The sequence below is a fragment of the Poecilia reticulata genome, chromosome 15 (genome assembly GCF_904066995.2).
Source record: "Poecilia reticulata chromosome 15, P_reticulata-male-v2, whole genome shotgun sequence".
Taxonomy (NCBI): domain Eukaryota; kingdom Metazoa; phylum Chordata; class Actinopteri; order Cyprinodontiformes; family Poeciliidae; genus Poecilia; species Poecilia reticulata.
This window is the reverse complement of record NC_088844.1, coordinates 13,868,457-13,893,759: the sequence shown is the minus strand read 5'-3', so window position 1 is coordinate 13,893,759 and position 25,303 is coordinate 13,868,457. Positions and strand designations below refer to the sequence as shown.

At 39.1% G+C, this 25,303-nt stretch overlaps 1 protein-coding gene across 2 annotated transcripts in view; it reads right to left on the bottom strand.

Annotated features, from left to right (window-relative positions):
- Positions 1–706: 706 nt before the first annotated feature.
- Positions 707–25,303, bottom strand: part of LOC103476780 (E3 ubiquitin-protein ligase NEURL1-like) — a 38,649-nt gene continuing 14,052 nt past the window's right edge. For both annotated transcript variants that reach the window (XM_017309139.2, XM_008429356.3), the window contains 3 exons: positions 10,282–11,007; positions 5,355–5,534; positions 707–4,044 (listed from right to left, as the gene is read on the bottom strand). In XM_017309139.2, coding sequence (XP_017164628.1) covers positions 3,800–4,044; positions 5,355–5,534; positions 10,282–11,007 — 1,151 coding nt within the window. In that variant the 3' untranslated portion in view covers positions 707–3,799. The remainder of the gene's footprint in view (positions 4,045–5,354; positions 5,535–10,281; positions 11,008–25,303) is intronic.

The following is a 25,303-nucleotide window of genomic DNA, read 5'->3' as shown; positions in this document are numbered from 1 at the left end:
GGCGGCCAGGTTCACTGAGAGGTCTTAGTGGAAATTCTATGTGTACACAGACACTGGCGAAATACGATGCATTTATGTCACTTTCACAGTCACAGACTCTACCTGCACGTTTCCCTCTGAGAATACTCAACCACGAGTGGCAGCCACCACTGCCCTGTTTCATGTCTGGACATCGTAGGCTATGGATTGGGCCATTAGACAGTGCTGCAGCAGAACCGCAAGGACAGGCCTGTAAATAACAGATGATGTTAGCTGTGGCCAGGTCTACATACCACAAATGTAAACACTTTCCTTGTGAGTTATGGTCGTTTACTAAAAGCTCTTGCCGGTGTTATTTGTATAGTATATGGTGCAATGTTAGTCAAGTACACTTGTGAGAAGGATTGTACAGTGCAGAGTACCTTTTTGGTCTCTATCTCCTTTTCAACTTCAAATTTCTGCTAAGTGTTACCATCAAATATTTGTAAAGCATATTTAGAGAAAACACAGTGACATTTATCCAATCCTATACCCTATTCGTGCCAAATTGACGTAATATTCATGCTGTGCAGAAGTTCTGAACATACGTTTCCCCTTTCATAGCAATTTAAGCCAAATGGCTAGACCTAAATAAAGAATAACCTACCTACACACTTCCAAGAGCTATAAACCTTTGTGCTTCTTTTGTGTATGAGTGATAACGTCAAAAGAAAAAACAGCAGAAAGGTCAGTGTTACAGACTTTATTTAACAAACAAAATATAATTCATATTCAGATGCAATTAGATTATTTTAACATCATTTAGAAAGAAAAAAAAAGCAGACCAAATTCTTCTTTTTTTCTGATATACACTTTGTAACATTTTCTGGCTTTTTTTTTACTAGGACTGAAACGATTTGCTCACATGTGGTGAGCAAATCGTTTTGCTCACCACATGTGAGATTTTTAATTTATCAGTTAAAAAACATACAAATGTCTATCCCTTAAAGTGGCATAGTTATGGCTCTTTATCCATGATAAATAAACCAGATGGGAACGATGCAGCTGGCTTGGGTTTTTGCAAACAAAAATTGTTTCAAGTTATTATTTTATTGCATTGCACTTGTTTAAAGTCTATATTCATATACAGAAACTCACTGGAGTCTATATGTCAAATTTAGATATTTCTACTTCTTGGAAAAGCTCAGCAATTTTTGTCTTGGCCTGACGATTGGAAGTTTATCATTCACTTATCTGTTACTTGATTTGTGAAGTTGTACATGATTAGTAATATATGTTTTTTGGTACAAAGACATAATAGCTGAATTTCCGTGCTGGCTTTTTGGCTTTGCGCTTAGAGGGCACAATTCCAAAATAGGATAGGTTACCTAGATACTGAATGTGAGTGTGCAATGCTTTTTAAATTATATGTGGTATATTCTCAAATTTATCAATTGTGCTTGAAAATTGCACATTTGGCTTGTTTAAACATGTGCTGAATAGGGTGAGGTTGCAGAGTGTTTTTATTTTTTCCTGAACTGTTTGTAACTGGAAAAATATCAGTAAACTCTTCCTATAACTATTCATGCTATAGACCTGTTGTAGCATATTTCTATATTCCTACACCAAAACTATTAAGAGTATAGATACAAATCCTAATTTAACCACACATATAAAAACGCACAACGATTCTTTATAATAACATAGAAAGAGCTTTTGAATGTACAAGCAAGGTTTCAATCCTCACAAGTCTCTCTTTCTAGTACAAATACTCCATATTTTATGTCTTAGTCAGGAAGGGGAAAAATAACCAGGTATGAAAAAGCTAATAAACATTCCAGCGCAGAACAACATAATGTGTAATCGTCACAGGGTTCCTATTTAGACCAGGAAATCCATGCAAGGATGTCATCCATCCATCCATCCATCCATCCATCCATCCATCCATCCATCCATCCATCCATCCATCCATCCATCCATCCATCCATCCATCCATCCATCCATCCATCCATATCTTAGCTGTCTCTATGTTCCATATTTAAAGACCATTATAGAGATGTTTGCTGTGAAAGTGATATTTATAGCTTAAAAAGTGGGAGAAAAATGACAACATTGGAAACTCAAGCCTGGAAAAATATGACATTTTGACACTAAAACATGTAGGAGCTCTTTGTGGAGGATAAAAGAAATACTATGCATACCACCATCAAGGACATATATGCATTCAGTTTCACATAAAATATAGCAAAGTTGTGTTTCTATACTCGAGTGTCAACCAGCTCATGTCTTGAAAACTAGAACCACAAAATAAGGATTCTATGATGAAAAGTAATCTAAACATTACTTTCGGTTTTCACAGTGAACTGCCTAATATACACTCAGAAAATATGAACAAATGTTATACAACATACTTGTAACTGGTAATGCTAATCCTGCAGTGATGAGATGACATGTTATAAAACACAATTTAATATCTACTATAATAAATGAGTGATGCAATTTTTCAGAAAAAAAACCCCCAACAGAAAACGTTACCTATTCAAAGATGATGAGTATATAATACATGAGTAGACACATGAAAATATTATGTTACCTTTTATAGTCAGAGAGCAGCACACAGGAAATGATATGCAAATGAAATTCTCACAGTTGTTACATATTTGTCACTGATTGCACATGAGGACCAGCTATAAGATGCAATGCACAGATATACACCATTATTCAAACAAATATTACTATTTTAATCTTCTAAAGAAGATTGCCGTGTCCCATGTCATGCAGAATGCCATGACATGGCACAAGTAGAGAAGGGTTACAGGCTTGTTAGTGATTCTAACAGTGAATAACAGCTTGATTCAACACTTTAAAGAAAAAAAAAACAAGAACTTTCCCAGTACCCACCACTCTTTATTTGGATGACTTTTTGTGTAATTACATAATCCAGAAAAGTTACCGAAAAGCCACAAAAGGGAGGGAATGACAGCCAACACCCAGAACATGCATCTCAACTTCTGAGTGAACTAACACTTCATCTTCACCAAAACAGGCACACACTCTGCTCAACCACCTCCTCATCTCCCCCATCTCAGTCTCAAACTTACAGCCTCCTCAGCCTTCATCTTCGCTGATTCACATTCTCGATCCTCATCAAGGCTCACCTTCTCCGGTGACGTCGTTCTCACTTTTGCACCATTTCCACAGTCTCTGCCTGACAACCTCAGGTGGTGGGTTAATATGCAAGACACTCCACTTATTATGGATTTAAGTTCCTTTAAGGTTCTCTGTACCCTTAGAGCTTAGGTTTTATTGTCTGATTATTGCTAAAGGAAGATTTTCGCACCCTCTCTACTTATTTCATTTTTTTTCACCGCCTTCAGGAAATCCCAAAATAAAACTATCTTCCCTTGATTTTTCCCTCAGTTTAGGAAGAGAATCGATTCTTCCTCTTAAATGACTGTCTGACTCAAAGCTTCCTGAAAAGCAGCAGAGTAGCAGCTGGTGAAGCTGGAGATTTATTCTGTTTGTTATTATCCCCGGCTCTGGACAATCTCCATTTAACTTGGATGCAGAGATCATGAAGTGTTTCTTCTGCATGACATGGGACACAGCAGTTTCTCTTCAGCATAAATGAGTTGAGGCATACTGCCATGTTGTTTTTACCGTACCATGTTTAGCTTGCATCTCTGATGGCTTTTGATGACGTCTCCTATTATTTGAACAAAATGTTTTATCAAGCTTCAAGTCCTGTTGTAAGAGTACCTGAGCCAGATTGTCATTTGTACTGTCTTTAGAAAGTCTTACATGGCTTTTTGCGATGTCTTGAGCACTGTCGGAAGCAAGTCTATGTGCTCCGGTAGGTCTTGATGATGTCTTTGATTGTCCGTCGACAGATTGGGCAGCACGCGTTGGCCATCTTCTTGAGTTTCAGCCCACAGGCATAGCAGAGACACATGTGACCGCAGGCGTACAGGACGGTGTCCACCATGTTCTCGTAGCAGATAGTGCATTCGTCACTCCAAGAGCTGGAAGAAGATGGGAATGTAGGGGAATGTGGATGGCTGGAAAACGGAGAGCTTGGGTTTATACCTGAGAAGGAGGAGAGAAGAGACATAAAAAAAAGAGCTGAAATGCTAGAAAAGGTCTAACCTCACAATGCAAACTACAGGAAGCATGGATTTGACACAAGTGTGACCACTAAGAGGTATAGGGGTTGTTCTCCTCATCTTGGTATAATGCAATGTGCTTTTGAGAAAACCTTGCTGTTTTTCACACTGAAGCCAACCTGCCACCTGCTGAAACAGTTTTGCTGATCAATGACACCCACAACTTCGCAACAACCCTGCTGTAGACATGCTGTCTCCGTAGCTTGTCCCCATGTAAACAGCTTTGGAACGGCTCAAAGAACACAAAAACTGTTAGAAGTGTTCATCTGGCAAATAAACTCCCCAGATAAAAATTAGATGGCCCAACTCTCTGCTGCACTAAATGCACATTCAGTAATATGTAAGGAATTTACCCTTGTTTGATGTAACTAAAGAAACCTCGGGACAGAACCACTGAGTCTCCTCTAAATGTCAGTCAGTATTTATGTGTCACGTTTTCTGCCACTTTTCCTTCCTCCTGAGACAACATGGACACCACAGATTGCAGCTTCATATCACAAAGGTAAATGTTTCTAAAACAGGCATATCGGCTTTAAAATTGACTAATTTACATTGGACTATAGTTCATTGCAAGTATTCACACTTGTTGACCATTTTCATACAACAAACTGTATAACTTACGCCGACACAAAATAGAGGAGAAAAACTGATGGTTGTTTTCGTAATACTGTCTCTAAATGCGTTGCACATGTAAAAGATGAAAATTATGCTCAATATTTTGGCAAAAATAACTAAGGTTTGGTCAGACTGAACGGAGAACATCGTTTCAACTTCTTACCACAGATTTTCAATTGGATTTCTGCCTGGACTTTGACTCCTCCATTCCAATAAATTAACATGCTGTGAACTGAACCATTCCTTTGTGGCTCTGGCTGTGTATTCAAGGTTATTTTCTTCTTGAAAGTTGATCTGCCAGCACATGTTTTCTTCCAGGATATATTTTATGCATGTCTAAAGCACATGGTTTTCTTGTACTGAAGAAAAGTCGCAGCATTTTGGGGATGGTGTATTCTAAATGTCCTGCTTTACTTGGTGTCTAACCTGTTGATCAAAAGCGTCACTTTTGGTCTCATCCGACCGAAACACTAATTTCTACACATTTGCAATGTCCTCAACATATTTTTTGGCAAAATTTTTATGGCTTCTTTAAATAATTGTTTTCTTCCTCGCATTATTCCAAAGATCTATAGTGTGAAAATCTGAAGAGAATTTTCCATGAAACCTTGAACCAACCTGTGGAAGTGGAAAACAGTGTGCTGTAGTTGGAGTTAAGACTTGAATTCAGACTGATGTTCAGTGTGGTGTTGAGGTTGGACCCAGAGCTTCTACTGCAGAGTGTTGTCGGGGTGTTGGGCGAACACGACGGTGAGCTGGGCACTGATGAACCTTGATGATCTAGAGGCAAAGATGAGCCTTGGATAGAGAGAGGACAGAAAGTTAACATCTGCTTTCATAAAACCAGTCAGAGCAAGAGTTTTACAAGAGCTGATCAACGGTGGATTAGCAAACATTCAGGCAAATGTAACTGTTCTGGTCATCTAGCTGCCTCACATTATTCTTCTATTTCTTTCACACGCATTAACTCCGCTCTATCACCAAGCAGATGACTGGTGAGTCCACAGTGTATGCGTGTGGGTGTAAACGAGTGAGTCACGAGCTTGCACGGCCCCCTCCCTTCCTTTCTCCTTCACGAACCCATGATCCCTCTGGATGAGGTACAAAACAACTTCCACAGACTATCTGTTGTCTGATCCATATGATCCATCCCCATCTGCGCCCAGCAACAGCTGCAGCTGCCATCGGTTCTCACACAGGCCGATCATCTCTGCTAGGTCACGAAAATATTGACCCAGTTCCCTGCATTGTCACAGTCTGACTGATCGTTCACTTGGCGTCATGCACATGACACTGACGTCTGACATCCCTTGCAAACATTTCGCTTGTGCTAAGTGTTCTAGAGGTGATAATGGTGAGAAGCCACAGAAAAAAAAAATACGTCAAGCTTCAGAATTTTATATGGTATGCAAATAATGTTTTCTGCATGTTCTGATGTATTGCTCTAAACCCGAATGCCTTTTCTACCACCCATTTTTAACATTGCTCTCTGTTTGAGCTTACATAAACAAATTATAGTAGGTTTTTATGCAACAGCGAGTTTGTTGCTAAAAAGGTCAGGACAGAAAGACAACAGAAACATAAGTCTTTCAGTAATTTATTTGTCTTTAAGGTCACTGTTGAGATTGATGATCGTACCACTTTGCTGAGGCACCGTCTGCCGGGATCACATATTGATTACACTGTATTACAGAGGGGACAGAGGTGCACACGTTCACAGCACCCTTGCATTACCACCTTAAAGTGACCTTTTAGGGCTTTCCACCAAGGGTAAATGTCCCGGTGATCGCTAATAAGGCAGAATGGATAACCTTCATATCCATTTACTTCATGAAGGGCGCCTTTCATCTTCTCTTGGATACATTTATAACTGGTGTTGCAGTATTCGTTGTCTGTTTATTTCTGTTTGAGCCTTTTGTGTTTAGTGCCTTCAAGTTCTTGTTTATAACACGTAGCAATATATCACATTATGAGTACCAGTCAAGGCAAACTGCTTGTCTGCACATCGAGTAGCATTTCTCTGCAAGTTGCAAACTGAGCATTTACTCTCTTGCAGTCTTTGCCAGCTTTCTGGGGGACAGATGTTGCCAAGATGTGTAAAGATTTACTAAAGAATTTAGTCACGGGCAGAAATTTGGGAATCAATTAAAAATAGATGGAGACAATGGGAGGTTTTTGTGATTTAATAAAGTATTAAACCACATTTTTTTCAAATAAAAATTGTTATAGTCTGACATGCGTTTTTATTCAACTCCCCCTTTACTCTGATGCCTATAAATAAAATCCAGCACAGTCTATTGTATTTAAAAGTCACCAGGATGGTAAAATAACAATCTGATAGCAGATGTTGCGTGGAGGCCCCAGAAGTTTGTTAAAGGTTGAAAAACAAAAACAAACAATGCGGATTGAGCTGAACACACACCATCCCAAGAATGAAATAAGGTGATGGCTGGATCATGGCAGCATTTGTAGGATGCTTTTTTTTTTTACAGGAACAGGGAAGCTGTTAAATATGGTGCTAAATATTGGGCAGAACTGGAGGAATATCTATTAGAACCTGGACCAATACAGAATCTGAGAAAAACTTGATAACTGATGTCCACAGATCCTTTCCATCACTTCTTGAAACATAACTCTACTTTTGCTTTTTGCACTTGCATATCAGATTTCCTCACCACATGAAATCACTTGGAGAAATCTTCTGCAGCTGATGAGAAGCTTTCATTGCAAATCTAGAGGCACAAGGAGATCCAGAGTGGACCAGAGACAAGATACCCCACCTGTTGTGGGTCCTGGCTGTGCAAGTTGCGAAGCAGAAAGGATTGCTTGCTTTGCACCATCAATATATGCTGGTACCATTCAATGACAGAAAGCCAAGTGAAGACACTGGGCTCTGAGTGGAACACATTTTTATCCTTCAGAGACAAGTGCGCTAGTTTATGGCACCGATGTTGCCCTGTAAGGGGGGTGGGGTGATTGGTCTTCTTAATGTTAACTTTAGTGGCATGTGTCTAGGAAGCATTCCCATGGATGTCAGGATGTTGCTTTTCGGAGTAGAGCAAAACAGTGTGTCAACAAGAGGAGTGTTACCTATCAGAGCTGCTAACAATTGCATTGTGATGTATATATCATAGCAGCTTCAAGATAGCAGCTAAGGAGGAAGTCATGCAAACCCACAATGATGGCGATACACGACAACATCAGGAAGTTAAATGTCGAACATGAAATGGTTAAATCTTACTTTCTCAGATAAAACAGACAAAGTGATCATGTGACAGTGGCAGAATCCCATCTGTTCCACCTCAGAGGCTTGACAGCACCCAGCCATGACAAACTGTCACTTGCTTCAGTGGCTAGATGTCTCCATGGCAACTTATAGCATGTAACTGCAGAGGCTGTGGGTGAGTTTAGACATCCAGTCACACACACACACACACACAGCTGGAGTGGGTAACGCACTAAGTAACGGACCCCAAAGAACCAAAACGGGGATATGATTTGGGGTGCAAAATAAAATGCAAATAGGGAAAAGAGGAAGTACAGAGGCAAAACTAGTGTTACTGGAACTGGCTGTGGGTGGAAAACCCAGCACAGCAAATCTCCAAGCAATTACATTTTAATAATGCATCAGGAGGGCATCATAAGAAGCTATCACAGGCTGCCTCCTGATACATAATGCTGGCTGCTGGGAGCCCACGCAAGACAGAAATAACCTCCCGAGTTCTCAGTCTGGCTGACTACACGGGGGAGTGGAGAGGAGAGCAGAGCATCCAGGAGAGGTTTGAGGAAGAAAATTAGGAGAACTGATCAATTTTAGTTTATTCTAACTAAAGTTAGAATAAACTTGCTGAAAGTCATTGAAGGTGACTTTCAGCAAAAGTCACCTTCAATTATTGATTTCCTGTGAACGAGACACCTGCTCTGCTCAGATGCATACATTACTAGTTTACTGAGCAAGCCAGCAACAGTGGAATAGGGAAATGTGGCTTTTAAATAATGTATATTTTTTTAATTTGCTGTGATGGCAAACAGATTGAAAAAAAACTAAATTTGTTCTCGTAGTACTCTCTAGTTTACCACACACTCTTGAAAAGTCTGGAGAATGTGGTATTTCATCTTGATTGTCCAAATGCGTGTCAAAGAAAACAATATGGGGAAAAAAAACATCTATTTCGAGACTTAAATTTCTTCTTCCGCCTTCTAAAGGGTAAAAAAAGACTCAAAATGCTCACTACAAAAGTGTAAATTTTGAATGACATACTTTAGCTTTACAAAACTGTTAACTGTTGCTTTATCATACTGAAAATTTGAAAAAAAAGTACTTAAATTAATTTTTTTTATCATCTTTATTGGGACAGTCTGCTTTTTTTATTCAGAGGCTTTCAAGCATCTCAACTAGAAGTGCTGATAGTTGTGGAGGATGTGATTCACAACAACTACAATAATTTGGACAAAATAACTTTGTTGGACAATCTCTGGAGAGAAAGAAAATATCTCCACTTTTCACTTTTCAGTATGAAAAGCCAGAAAAAAAACTCGGTACATGAAATTCAATGTGCCTTCAGGCGAAGCCTCGATGAATTTGTGAGTTCTGCTGAAACAAAACACAGAAGACACATTCTGTTTAACTGAAGGTTCAAAACTAAACGCCATGTTCAAGTCACAAGAGCTGCATTCAAATTACCGACTGATATTTCAATTGATAAAAAGTCAGAGAGCAGCCCAGACGGCAAAGGAGGAGAAACTTTTTTTTATGGTTTGAAAGAGTGGGAATTAGTCCTCCAAAACGTAATTTAACAAATCCGTGCTGTATTAATTTCTTAATGGAAAGCTGCAAAAGACCTCCTTTGTAGATATTTGGAAGACAGCAGGGGAATTAAAAGCCAGCCTGTTGATAAAACTACAACTTACCGTTCAAGTCAAATCTTTTTGACTGAAGTCCAATTACACCCTTTTCACCCCGCACCGCAAGCATGATTTCTTCTTAAATCATATTTTAAACTTATCCTCTCAGAATGTAGGAGCACCGGTGGTGTCACATGTGAATCAGGAATATATAACTGGGAAATATAAAGCCTTCGAGCTGAAGGCTTTATATTGAAGGTTTGGTTTAACACTTTTTCCAGATTATTTCTGAAAGATTACATTCCACTTTTCTTCTTGAACTGAACTTATGTTATGAATTATGGTCTTAGAATACGATGGCACACTATTGCTACTACCATAATCACTATTATTATTAGGTAATAGCAGCAATTACAGCAGTATTATTATTATTATTATTATTATTATTAATCATAACTTTAATGCGCAGACATAAAACCACCTTGCTATGTAATTTTCACTTTAAATAATTATTGTTTTTCAGTGGTTGCTTTCTTTTCTGTAATTATGTGTTTTTTTGACGCCTGGTAATTCTGTCCTTGTAGTTTTGTAATGTAATATAATGTAACCTATTGTGATAAAAAAATGTAAGAAACACTGAATATAAACCTAACACAACTAGCTAAATGAAAAGGATCGAAACAAGGCAAGATGAGTGTACCTAAAATTCTGAGTTGAGTGATGGATCCATGCAGGCCGTAGAACATCCAGAGAGGCCTGGAGTTATCGACACAAAGCGCCATTCCTGCACTGCTCCCATTATGGCTCATCATAAGCTCCCCCTCTGCATTCACCACAAAGCTCAAGATATCCCCACTGTGGAGTTGCACAGCCACCCTGCACACGGCCCAGAATTCCTTGCGGTCAACCAGGGACTCAGGGTTCGATGGGAGATCAGTGGGCCTGAGGGTTGCCGGGTTGCAGGACGTCACGCCGTAAGACAGAGACCCCGCCCGGCTGGCTCCTGCTTTCACCTTCACAAACACAATCTCCGAACAGTGCATTGGGCGGCTGGTGAACACCAGGGTCCTCTCGTCGCCGCGGTGATCTGGTCGAGCAACCGTGTGCTTATCGAGCGCAGTGACGTGGAGGCCATGAATAGTGTGAAACTGCAGATCGGTGTCCAAGTGGCCAGGCAGCAGCAAGCACTGCTGCGAGTTCTGAGAGTTCTGAGGAACATGGCAGGAGGTGGAGCTCAAAGGCTGGAGTTGTTCCTCTTCATCGCCCTCATCGTCCTCTTCCTCGAGCTGCATCTCTTGCTGCTGCAGGCTCAGGTCACACAGACTAATGGTGAGGCGAGGGTCATGACTGTTCCGCCGAGCTGAAGACCGACGGGTGGCAGCATAGGAACGAGGACGCAGGCAGTTCAAAGGGACCATCTCGCTGTCTGTTCAAATACAAACCACACATAAACACAGAGTTATGTAATCAGCTTCTCAGTGGCGTGAAAAGCTTCATTTGATCATCTCACAGTGTTTTTATATGCTTCAAAATTTCACTTCGACAAGATTGTAATTTAATCTGCATTTTGGCTGCAAGAAAAATAATTAGTTTTTGCAAAAGAAAATCAGTGATGTGATTAATGCACGCTGCCAGTCAGTTCTATGCAGTTTCTAAAAGAGTTCAGTTGTACGTTCTCTGTCATTCATCATCACCGCTTTCGCAAGGAACATGTTGCTATCAAACCTCTGCGTTTTGTAACATATTCATATCCAGTAGAGATGATTAAAACCCAGCCAGACAAACAAATGCATCAGCGTTTACATGCTTAGAGACACATCAGGACTTTAAGTGGAGGGCCAGCTGTAGCTGCAGGCCAATCGCTGCACGGTAAGAATAATAAAAAAAAAAATAAAAAAAAGACGTAACAGGTTTATGTAACGTTCAAAGAATAAAAGATTCCGTTTTTCAGCCCACCTCTCCTGTCTGCACCTCGGGGTCCTGTCGCTAAAATGTATCCTCCATTCTCAAGCCTTCATGCTTCATGCCTTGCAAATATATTCAGACCCCTCAAAACGTGTTATCATTTTGGGTGAAATGTCAATGCATTTTATTTTGTGAAAGAAAGGAACAAAAGTAGTCCATGATTGTGAAGTACAAGAAAAATGGTCTGTGGTTTATTTTTAAAAAAGCCATTGGAACGCCATTAGTCTGCTCTAGAAACAACACAGACTGGATTAAACCTTAAATTTTGCGTCAGATGTGCAGTAGCATTAAAACTTGTACGTTGCTGTGATTTTTCCAAACTTTCTTTTTAAACTTTCCCACTCAACCAGCTGATCCACTGAATCTTGTGTGGTACCACAGTCCTGAAGTGTCAGTAAGCTGACCGAGCAGCAGTGCTTCATGTATCTCTGCAAAATGTTAAGACTTTTTTTTGTTACACGTCCAAATGCTACAGTAAACAATTTTCTGACAGTTGAAAAGGAAAGGCATTCTGAAAACTGCATATATGCTGCATGCAAATGTTCATTCCTATGGTAATCTGGATCACTGTAAAATAGAAACCACATGGGAACATCTGTGCCAAAAGAAAACAGAGACAGAACGTGCTTTCTACGCACACGGCTGGTCCAAACAGACCCACATAGTGGCGCGCTTAGAAACTCTGTGCCGATTTTACGACAGGCTAAAATTAGTCTTATTGGACATCTGAGGAGAGCGGGGGGGAAGGGGTGCGGTTGAGGGTGATTGACACGATGGCGCTCAGCCTCGACCCGCTTCGGGCTTCCCCTATGCGGAGTGAGAGAGGAACAAGTGAAAGTCAGGAGGAGATAAGACGAAAAATAGCGTTGGGTGGACACTTGAGAGAAAGGGCACACCTCACCACAGCTCCTCTTTATCACCCCACAGACAGCAAATCTCCGGCCGACCCACTGATAAACTGCTGGAACTTAATTACTTCCTCTGTCAAGAGTGAGCACAAGCAGCAATGAGGCTCTTATTATTAGCAGCCTTATCATCTTCAAGGCAAAGCTGGCCGACGATGGAAGGCAAGAGATCATTTCTATTCTGGCACTGATGGCTTCCAACGGTTCACGGTCTCTGTGTTTTCTGAGAGCAGTGGCGTATTTACGTTGACGTATCAATCCGCTGGGTAGAGAAACATGGACAGCGAAATTAGATACGACAGAAAGAATGTCGAGAGCCACGTGAATATGTATGACTTTCTCTACGCTTTAGTATTTTTGACAAAGTCACACATTTGTCAAAAATAAAAATCCCCAGTGTATCAAATAATAATAATAATAAAAAAAAAGGATAGAGGGAAATTTAATTTTTCCAAATGTTTGGAAATAAATTAAAGTCAACAATTGTTCAACTAACACCTGACTCCTTAAAAGACAACAAAAAACACTAAACCAATAATGTGTCTAGTATCTGTGTGTGTTTGTGTGAGGAAGACGGATATTTTACATACATCTCATCCACATTCAATTGCTGGTAGAAATCTGTGACTCTTATGCAAACAGTCCAACCCAGAAACAATTTCCCAGTTGTACTTAACAAACAGCACTTTTTTTGCCATTTACTTTCTCAATGGAAAGCCAGAGACCTACAAGTACACGCAAGCACACACACACACACACGCACACCCCCGCACACACACACACACGCAGTCACGCAGGTGCGGACATGTTATTTATTTATTTTTGCTCTGTTAATTATGTTAGAAAATTAAGCGAAGTTCCCACGGAAAATTTACAGCAGATTCTCGGCACACACATTTGGAGCTCTAGGAATTGGCGATATCTGTTTTTTTCTACTAAACATGATGGTAATTATATTCCACTTTGACATTTTAAAGTTCATGTCCTTGAAGCATTCGAGTAACAACCCAGAATCAGTCTTTTTTTTCTTTTGAACAATACTTATGTGATTAAGTGCACAGTTGAAATTGCCCTGCTAACATTAAGTGGTCTTTAAACAGCTCCAGCCACTCATTCTCAAGAGAAAAAAAATATTTAAATACAGGAACACATACCAGACTGACACTGCAGGGCCAATGACTGCCCTTTTGGCTTTGGCTCTTAATATTACCTTTGTTGAAAAAAAAAAGTGTAACCAGACCCTTTGTAGACACTGTGGGGAAATGTCTTCATAGGAACTGCAGAAACAAAAACAGAGACAGACATTCATCCACCTGCTATGGTTCCCTACCCCTAACAAACAAGTCCCAGGCTTCAGGACACAGGAACTCTTCAACTAATCCGGAAAAACCAGTTCCAGGAAAGTCAAAGTGGGAAGACAAATAAAATCTGGAAACCTGTTTTAAAGTGAGCATGTGCCAAGATCAACTGCTGCGGTTTAAAAGCACATTTTTAAGACCAAGCTGCCAAAACATTTGGTCCAATTCCATCCATCTCGAAGCATTGCAGAGACACAAGTATGCACGATAGGATAGCAGATACTAGTGCTGCATGAAGAGGTTTTTGATTAGGATTAGGTGGCATTTAGGAGTTTTAATAGCGTTAAAATCTCTATACAAGGTCAGCTGGGATGACTGTCTGCATGAGTATGTTGCATGTGAGTTTGGGTATTGGTCCTAAGTATAGAAAAGAACAGGGGGGATGTCCAGAGATCTGCCTGACTAGAAAAAGTGAAGTCATCTGACATGAGAGAGATTGTCCCAAATAGCAGAAGGAGCTTATACTTGCAGAAAAAATACAAAAAAAGAGGAACAAGGTATTTAAAATCCAGAATACAAACATACACACAACTGTTTGTTTAGTGGACCTAAATGACTTGATCAGACTGTTACACTCCATGAGATGATCAGAACAATTGCAGTAGTATAAACAGAGTAATATGTTGTTTGTGATAGATCAAGTCAAGTTTTTTATTTGGCACCTCCTGTTTTCTAATTATGGATCAACAAATGGAAAAATGAGAAGCAGTTTTTGGAAATTTGTTTGCAGAAAGAGCTATTCCAATTTAGCCATGAACTGGTTACAGGTATGCAAAGATTGTAATTATCATTCCTAAGATTTAAAGTTTCTTCAGCTGAAAAATGCAGAAATATTTTGATTCACTCAACATATGAAGCACAGGGTAAAGCAGTGACCCCCCCCCCTCACATATCGGTGAATATGCTTTCTTACAGCGAAATAGAGAAACTGGCTGACAATACTTCTGGGTGTGAAAAACAAAAACATAGACACTTATGTTATGGTGAAAATCCGTACAGCAGCACCGCCCAATAATTTTCTTCACATGAAGTCATTTTGTAACTATATTTCACAATCAAGCCAGTTAGTGGCATGTCTGTTCAGCAGCCCACTGCTTACCAGCAAATTTTATCTTGTTACTTTTGGATTACAGTATAAACATTAAAAAGGTCATAATTTCTTCTCAATAATTATGTCAAAAGTAATAAATTAGTGTTGCTTTTCCGCATCAAACATTGGGAAAAAAACATGTAATTATATGTTGCTGTTTTAAATCTTTGTCTTAATACTGCAAAACTGTAATATTTCCATGTCAGCCCATGCTTAGTTAGATTTTCAAGGAAATACTTTTTGAGTGCCTTGACATGCACTTTCACACAGCCGTGCTTGTTTTCAGCAGATCTATGCTGAGTTGATGAAGTGTCTAAATCTGATCTCAATTTAAAACACATTTCTCCAATTATTCTGATTTATCTCAACATTCTGGTCGAAGTTATATCTTTGAAAACTTTGCAGATGGACATATTTGCTCTCTAACATACGTTCTCCTCTTTCACTTGGAGAGTTGTCCGTTCATCTGAAAGTGATTAGCCCTCTCTCCGAAGGGTTCCCCCTGACCGCCGCAACTCCCAGGATCCAAACCTGACAGGCTCCATTACCATTTCTATTTTGATTTCCTGCAAATCCGTTCGATTCCACAAGGGTCGATAAAATTCCAGCAGAGCCGCAATAGCCTGCCCGGCCGCTTTTATTTTCGTTCCGCAAATCAGCTGAATTCCAAGTCCTGACATCACTGGAGACAGAAGTCTCGTAAATCCAAGGACTTATCATATGTGCATGATTTTAGACATTTGGTCTCAGGACTGTCTTCCAATATCTTGCTCATATCGGGTGTCTTTTTTTTTTTTTGCCAACCATCTAGGGGATTTTTTCTTTCTTTTATTTGAATCCCCATTGTTTGCAGTTCCTTGCATTTACTCTCCCTGGAGTCCACACATTCAGCACAAATAACTAAAAATATGTAAAGTATATATTAACTACAACAATAAACACATACGGATTCAAAATAGAGGCCATAGATTAAAACAAAAGGAATCATATTATGAAAGCACTTTATTACTTTATTTTGAACGATTTGTAATTTCTGCACCATATTTCCTCGGGACCTTGACCACACCAACGAAAAGTGATCTAATGACTAAACTTTCTTTACTTGGTCTATTGTTGCATCTTTAATAGCCATATTTAACTCTGTATGTTCCCCTCACCAATATTTAGACCCTGTTATTGTAGATGTAGTTTTTTTCACAGTCAAAATGCATTTATTATTACTCTCCCTATCAGTTACTTTACCCTGCAGTTCCTATATCTGTTTCTATTTTAATTTCTCACAACTGGAATCATAACTATACACCTCAGAGCCAATTACATACACAACAGCTGCTCCATTTTATAAGCAAAAAGGAAAATCATTTGGAAATAATAAAAATAGCAATGGGCCTAAACAACATTCAGTTTTATCCAGTTTAAAATCAGGTTTAAAATGCTTCAGAAAACTGATTAAGAAGGTTAGTTTTGTTTAAAGTTAACAGTCCTTTTACCAGTTGTGTTATGCGAAGAGGAGAAGGACATTATGTCTTAATGAAATTTGAATGTGCCGTCTACCATTGAGCAGCTGCGTTAGTCCATCTCTTTAGGAGTGTGAATATTTGTGTTATTTGATCCTCTGGTGTGCTGCATGTCTTAAGAAAGTATTTGTCTCTTGCCTGAATGTATCTGACCTTTAGGGCTCTCTATGCCCCTCAACTTTACATACATATTACATTACAGAGAAAAGTGATGTACTTTTTAAATATAAAACCTGGTAAGCTGGTCAGAAATAAAGGGGAGATGAATGGAAATAAATACCAGAACATTCTGGAAGAAAATCTGTTAGAAGCTACAAAAGACTTGAGACTGGGATGGAGTTCAGACTTCTAGCACAGTCAGAGTCAATGAAATGTTTTATAATAAAGTGTAGGCATTTATTAGAATCACCTACTTAAAGTTCACATTTAGATACAACTGAGGACCATTTTTGTTGAGCAAAACAATATGTTCATAGAGGCTCTTCATGCAATCTGACTGAACTTGAGGTATTTTTCATAGAAGAATAGGTTTTGCCAACCTGGTAGAGGCACACTGGCTTCACAAAGCATCGACTCAGGAGATTGGATTAAAGAACCCCTTGCTGTATGCCGCACATTTCAGATGCATTATGTGCAAAGGTTTATGAAAGACATGCAAAGAAACTCTTGTGCTACTTTCTGCTTTTCTGTCACATAAGAGCCCATTGAAATACATAGAGGTTTGTGGTTACAACTTGTAGCTAGTCATACAAAAACATGAGAGAAAATTTTACTTTCACTCCATCAAGATGAAACTAAAACCAAAACTATTTTTGAAACCTAACAAAAGAATATAAAGCCTTAAGGAACAAAGGTTATGCTTTTTAACTATATTTAATTATGAAACAAAGGTTGCTAACTGAAAGACAACTGGAAAAAGTGTCTTGAGCTGCAGTTATTGCATACGGCATATTGGGTAAGACTTATGAGGTTCAGAATAATATATATCTCTGTAGAAACGCATAATTTTATCCCAGACTTACCATAGTAACCTCTAGCGTTGTAATAGTGTTACATGGAAATCTCTTGTCCTATTGACCTAAACTGATGTTACAAGCTGCAGAAATTTCCATAATAGGAAAATGTGGGACAGGGCAGAGCATATTCTCGACTGTAATCAGGTTTAATAGCAAGTCCCTTAAAACAGGATAATTCATGTGATTTATATATGTTATCTTTAAATTCCGAGGAAAGGTTCAAGTAGAACAGGGAGCGAAACAGGGAAAATGGTGGAAGGCTGCAGTATGATGCATGATTTTAGCTTCTTTGTGCCAAAAGATTTCAGTGAAAGGAAATTACTAAGTGTTTATAGTATGGAGACATTTAGCATATCTTTTTGCCTCTCTCTCCCTCTTTCTCTCTCTCACCGTCCCGCTGTTTGCCTTTGGCTTCATATACAGTTTTGATAAATTATTTTGCATATTGTGATTACCAAGGCGAATTTTTAGCATATTGTTTTTGGCGGATTTGGCTTCAAGCACCAGACCAGAAATCAGATGTACTAGTGCAGCATCAATTTGCAATAGTTCAGGGTAAGCAAACCCCTCTGGTCTATCGCATGACTTAATTCATCAAAATTAACAAAAGAGCTTTGTTCACTTGCTTTACTGGAAGAAATAGGTAAAAACTGCAACTACATGGTGTAATACACTTATTGTAATCAGAGTTCAAGTACAACAGAGGTGAATTTTAACTTTTTCTCCTCCAACATTTCATTTTAAGCTGCCATCAGAACAACCAAGTGCTATAAACCGCATGTGGCCTGATCACAAATCCATCCATCCATCCATTTTCTTTACACCCTTGTCCCTTGGTGGGGTCGGGAGGGTGCTGGTGCCTATCTCCAGCTAACGTTCCGGGCGAGAGGCGGGGTCACTCTGGACAGGTCGCCAGTCTGTCGCAGGGCAACACAGAGACACACAGTACAAACAACAATGCACACACACACTCACACCTAGGGGCAATTTAGACAGACCATGTTTTTGGACTGTGGGAGGAAACCGGAGTACCCGGAGAAAACCCATGCATGCACAGGGAGAATATGCAAACTCCATGCAGAAAGACCCTGGGCCGAGAATTGAACCCAGAACCTTCTTGCTGCAAGGCAACAGCTCTAGAAACTGCGCCACTGTGCAGCCCCTGATCATAAATCCATTTCTATATTTAAAACCTTGAAATCCACAAATCCAACCCAGTGACAGGTCATCTAATCTATGTTGACAAGTGAAACAATAAGTGTTGTAGCAAGTGGCAGGAGTGTGTAGCACTCCAAGAGAAAGGACAAAAATAAACACAAAGCCAGGAAACAAAAGCAGTCATGTTCAAATGGCACTAAACACGTGCATAGCACCGAGTTTCTCATCGTTTCATCTGGACGCTAAACAGGTATGCAACAAAGATAAACAACACGAGCAAAAATAGTTTCAGTTTTCAGTTGAGAAAGATGAGATTCACACAATGACAAGTGTGCAAGGAAATTTCAGAAAAAAAAGAATGAAGACACAATTCATTGGAAACATACCTCAACCAGCCCCATCATGTTGCGTGTTTCTTAGAAATAAGTGGAACAGATCTGAATAACAGAAACAAGGAATTGCACCAGTGTTTAAATGGTAGACTTGTCACAGGTTTTGCTTGGCCCTTGTTGTGAATTTCAAAACGTTTTTTTAATAACACTAGACTGCTTGCAGTGCACATAGTCAGTTCAGATCCTCAAACTAATTGAGACAATGAAGTGCTTTATTTTTGCTGATAAGATATAAAATCGTGACATATCTCCACGGACTAATGGACTGTTGCTAACTTCAAATTTGTTTATTTATCCAAGCATGTTTGTAGCACCACAAAAACAAGCTTACTTTAAATTGCAGTGTGTTTTTCCCCCCTCTGTTATTCAGTAGTCTAGAAAAACTAACCTCTTGTTGCTTATCTTATCCGAGTTAAAAACCAGAGGTAACGAAAGTATTGAAGACTACCAATGCATATTGAATAGTAAAATTGAAAATGTGTACTTCATTGACATCCTCGAGAGCAGAAACATTTGTACTCAAAAATTTATTTTTAACATAGATACAATGGAAAAATCTGTATATTTTTCACTTGCATTGTCCTTTTTATTTCTTGCAGTGGAACATTTTAAGTGACTGGCTTTACTAGATAAATAAGAACAATCAATGTGAAAATATTTCTGCCATTAGAGTCTGCTGTACATAATTTCTGGAAACAGTGAAAGGCTTTATTAAATATTGTATCTATGCTTTGCCATTTCTTTTATTTCTTGTGTAATTATTTCCTTAATTTCCAGAAAAAAAAAAAAACTGACCTATTATAAAAATGCTAATGTGCACACCTAGTTGACTGACACCAGCATGCAGGTCCAATGACGATTTCAGATATAATCTGAGAATATGCTTTTTGGAAAAACGTATCGGCAAGACAAATCCGAAAGTGATAAACTTATTCATTGATTTTAAAAAAAATCTCAAAACCACTCATTGAAAATGTACATAGAAAGTATTACCTTTATCTCTTTGTCCCTCATCATTGAAAATGTACATAGAAAGTATTACCTTTATCTCTTTGTCCCTCAGAGTGATAATAAACATGGACAGCATGAAGCAGGGCATTTTACCGATGCTGATGCTCTACAGGTCCACTGCAAAGCAAATGTAGATGATTTATGTTGAAGCTCATCTCTTAATCACTTGGAAAGAACACGGCCTCATGACACTCTGGCAGATATTTTGGATTTTTCTTTAATGACTACAGAGACAAGTTGCAGATGACTCTAGCAGACGCCGTCTCATGGATCACTACAGCTCTGTCAGTGATTAAATGACTCATCTACGTATGGTAAACAAAGCCCCAGTGGAGCATCTTGCATCCATCACAAAATGTCTTTGAATTTCTGAACCTAGAAGAAATCCATCATACCTTTAAGAAACCGAGCATGCTGCGTGGTCTCTGTGCAAACCCACGTACGCATATTCAGCAGATACTTTATTATGTATGCTGGTTTTTGCTAATACAATTCAGCAATTAGATGGCAAGTTTAAACTACCACTGTAATTTTCAACAACCATCTCTCAGGTTTACAAATGAAAAAAAAACAAAACAAAACAAAACTGTCGTTGTTGACTGCAGAGTTTCGAGAGGAAGTGGCAGACTGGCTCAAAATCATAAGCGACAGGAGCTAAAAAAATAACAGCAGTCGTTACAACAGTGATGAGAACAGTAATTGAGGTACGTTCTCCGAATGCGCAGCTTGTCAAATTTTGAAGCCGATAAGTTACAGTAGCTGAAGACAGCATCAGTTGCCACTCCTGCCAGCTAAGTACAAGAAACCGAGTCTGTAGGTTTCACTCTGACCAGACAGTATCAGATTGAACAAACATTGCCTGATCCAATGAGTCTTCATGTTAGCTGCAACATTCAAACAGTGGGGTTTAAATTTGGCCTGGACAACAAAAAAGCATGGATTCATCCTGCCTTGAATCAATGATTCTGGGTGCTAGTGATGTTGTGCTTTGTTGGACACATTCTAGCTTTATTTCTTTAGTATTACATCTGGTTATATTTAGCTGTTTATGGATGGAAGCGCCAGATGTGAATACTCACGATTATTTCACTTCACACTGGTTTGTTTAAAATGACAAACACTTTATTGTACTCCAGAATAGTCTAGTAGAGCACTTTTGCAATGTGTAGGAATGACTGATTTGCATTACGAGTGTGCAGACAAATCTGCAGCAACAGCCGAATGTCATCATATAAATACAAACCGAGATCTAAGAGGAATGTTTCCAATAATGTTTTGAATCTCTGCCATGAACATCTAACAGTTCAAAGAGCCAAAAATAGTGAGGTGTAGCTGATAAAGTGATCAGTGTCTGATTAAAGGACATAAATCGAACTTCAAGCTTTCCCTCGACCGCATACTGCAAACTTGAAACAGAAATAAGTCGTTTTTCAGCACTTTTTGGAGATAATTTTGTGGTAAGCTGAAATACTACAACCAGAAACATAAAAACTAGAATGATTTAGATGCAGAAAAAGTCCTGAAAAACATGGTAAACTGAGACATCTGTGAAAAACCCAGTTGACAAAGTATGCCTGCATAACAGCTCTGCAGCAAGAGTCTTGTCATACACTTGAGGAAACCCTTTATAAGCCCTTCTCAGGACTAATGTGTACCAGCCGGGGAATTCTTCACAGCAGCAGCTTCAAAAAGGGCACTTTAGTATGTATTGATAGTTGTGTGAGCCCAGGGACCGCGGTGATGTAACAGATCTTCATGAAATTGCATGGGCAGCATTGTTACCGTGGACAAACCCGAGGCTCAGTTTGATTTCAGCAGATTAATTTAGCTTGCTCTCTTATGCAACACCATCTCGGCTTTCTTTCAGCAGCCTCACTGATCCTGGGGTCACCTTTGACTCCTGGCATGGGTGGCTAGCTGCTACACTGCTCTCCCTCAACAACAGCATAGAGGAAAAGAGCAGTGCACCTGAAAAGGTTTCAAGATCAGAATGAGACCTGGTTGCAGCAAAGCTGTTTAGCAGAAGAGCACTTATTGAGAGGTGAAACGGATCTGATGGATGATGGCATTGATGAATAACACAGCATGGTGTGTAATTGCATAATTAAAAAGGTCAAACAGTTTAACCAGACAAACTACACAATTATAAAAAATACTAACAAGAAATGATGCAGCAAACTAGCAGGTTATTGCTGCCAAATTAAAACATATTTTAATCAGAAATATTACTGAGACTGAAAGATGTCAGCCAATGAAACTACTTTGAGGGGATCTGTAGGAATAGCTCTCACACATTTCAGAGACCTATACTAAATTGCCATTTCTCCAATTCACTGACCAAGGACTGTCCTCATGTCACCTTTAGTGGTAGTTACTAAGCAATGGCTCCCTCAAGGTGTCATCAATTTCAATAAAGCTCCTCCTTGGAGCTGCAGTTTCCAGCCGAGCATGGCCTCACAGAGGCACCGCTCTCCTGTGACTCCCCCACTCAGCTCCTTCAGACTAGCGGTAGCAGCAACTAGGGTTGCATTCGAGTATCTTGAGTTCAAGATCTATGATACTTTCATTGACTCAGTTTCAAAATCTGAACTGCATAGACTGTTCAAACCTATTGACTATTTCTACACTCAGAAATTGTTTAGCATGCAGTACTTGATTTATAATGCCTTCCTTTTATTTCTGCGAGCAGAAAAACTGCATGGTAATGTTATTTTTTTTAACGACCACCTTAAAATTAGAAAAACTTAAAAACTGCGATATATGAACCTGGACTAGATAATTTTGCGCTCATAGTGGATTTAAAAAAAAAGTCAATTTCTGATTTGTAAACGTTTACTTCATCTGTAAATCTGATGCACAAGCAACATCTGCAAACAAACAGCGATGGACTACAAAGCAGCTTCTGTTGGAGCACTGGAGGTTTACTTTTGTTTCAAAGAAACATCTGAGGGGACGATGGAAAAAACTGAGTTCTTGAAACTCTTGAAAACAGTGCATATTAGCATCTTGCATCCATCTAATGGTTGAATTTCCTGAATAACATATTAAAACAATAAATATATTTGAAGTTGAACTCATGTGTCTATTTATTCAATGATATATCTTGCATCATCTTACCTTGTGATCCATCTGTACCGTTACATGCCTGTAGCACACATTGCATGGTTACACTTCAATGACACTCCATCAGAAGAGCATATTTTCCTTTAATTAATTCCCAGTAAATAAATGAAACATCTGCATGTTGTCTTCAGAAAGGGAACTTGTAAATTGTTTCACTGTCGTCTGAGTTTCTTTGTGAGAAGTAAAGCCATCATGACTGAAGTCGCTGTTGGGTCTGAACACTCTCTCAAACTGAGAATGCACTTTAAGGCTACATTAACCATTACAAGTACACTAAATCTGTGTGGGAAACAATTGTCTTTCTCTGCTAATTTGGCAGAGTACTCTCATAAAATTCTCCCACTGGAGCAGAGGAAGACTCTTGGAGATAAGTATACTTTTCTGCCTGAGCAGAATTGCTGGAAGCTGCTTTAATAGACTTAAACCTCTTAAAGAACGTTAAACCACTTACTCAGCAGTACATAGTACATATAGCCAAAGTCAACAGGCTTGTCTCCCCGCAAATGTTGCCTTTTTTTTTTTTTTTTACCGACTTGCACATTTATCTTAAAAGCCAAATCAAGGTCACACAGTCAAGTCATTCTGCGCTCTCCTGCCTGTTTCACATCTCCACGCTCCATTTGGAACTAAAGAAAAAGTAACAAACTGCCAGAGATCTACAATTTCTACCTTGGCCGCTTGTCTGATAATGAGCCAGCAACAGGTGAAGTTTGGCTGAGTCTATCTGCTGTTGCAGCTTACATTTCAGACTAGTGCAAGCGTCATTAGGAATCATAAAGCAATCTGCCGTTAAGTGAAAATACGTGCTGGTTTGCAAAACCCGACTTTGACATGTCCACCAGAATTTCAGAGGATAAGTGTTTGCTGAACAGGCGCCAACTCCTAGGACAGTGCCGGGCTGTGAGATACAAAAGTGGCAAGTAATGACGCTCTAGGAATATAAAGCAAAGCTGATAGCCAATTGATCTTTAAACTGAGGAGCTAAGCTTCTCAGCTTATCCCATCATTGTGCAGATAAAGGTGATTAATGTGGGAAAATCAGTATCGAAACAACAGGATTTTAGCAGATGGCCTCATTCACAGGCTGAATAAAGTATATTCTTGAGAAACTTCTGACTGAACTGTAAAGATGGAAAAAATTCTCAAGTAATAGCTGAGGGTTTAGAGGCACAAAAGCCTATAATTAGACCATCTTCCAGTTAATGGGATCAACATAAATGAAGGTTTTAAAATCATGCAATACTATATTATCTCATTTGTGAGCTTAATGCCTGTAGTGTGCGGGTGTACATGAATGGGGGTTGTTTCTCAATCTAAGCAAGGGGTCTACAACTCCAATGCCAAAGAGCTGATATCCTGATATTGTTTCTGATATTTGACTTGTTTAACACAACTGAAATAAAGGAACAGAATGGTTGATTTTCAACCCTCTGCTGAACTTGACAACATACTGAAGTTGTAATTCAGGGATAATCTAGATGTGTTGGAGTAAGAATTTATCTAGGAGATCAGATCTTAAGGACCAAATTTGGATGAAGGCAATTAATTTAGGCAAAACGGCATAGAAAACAGAAGGATTCAAACTTTTGGCAACACTCACATGGATACTACAAAGAGTGGAACCTCAAGTTAAACTGGAAAACAGAAAACAAAAACTGTTTTGCTATGTAAGGGTGTAATGAGATCTCGTGGTCATGTTTTTTTCTTGTCAAAGGGAAGTCTGTCTCAGGAACTTATCACTTGGTGTGATTTTGTCTAATGAAATTGGTCTAAACTTTTATCATAAGCACTATATGAAGGTGTGCGCTTTAAGCCTGATGATTTGTTTTTGCATTTCTGCTTAAGACTCATAGTTTGAAGTAAAAATGAAAGTAGTTTTGAAGTTGTGCTGACTGAGGTTGGACTTTCCAGGATAGGACGTGGAAATTTAACAAGAATTTCCCTTGAAATGGGAATTCCATCTGGGAAACTTGGAGATCACCGACCAGCCCTGGAGGCTGTATAAGCCTGTGACTAGGTCCAAAAAATAAATTAACAGACTGACTACAAAAAAAGCTTCAGAGTTGGCAAATGTCCCTTATGTCAGGTTTTTAAAAACACTACATTTTATCATCTGAAGACCAGTATTTAAAATACTTAAAACTACTAGAAGCTCAATTAAATTGGTAAACACAAAAAATTATTTAA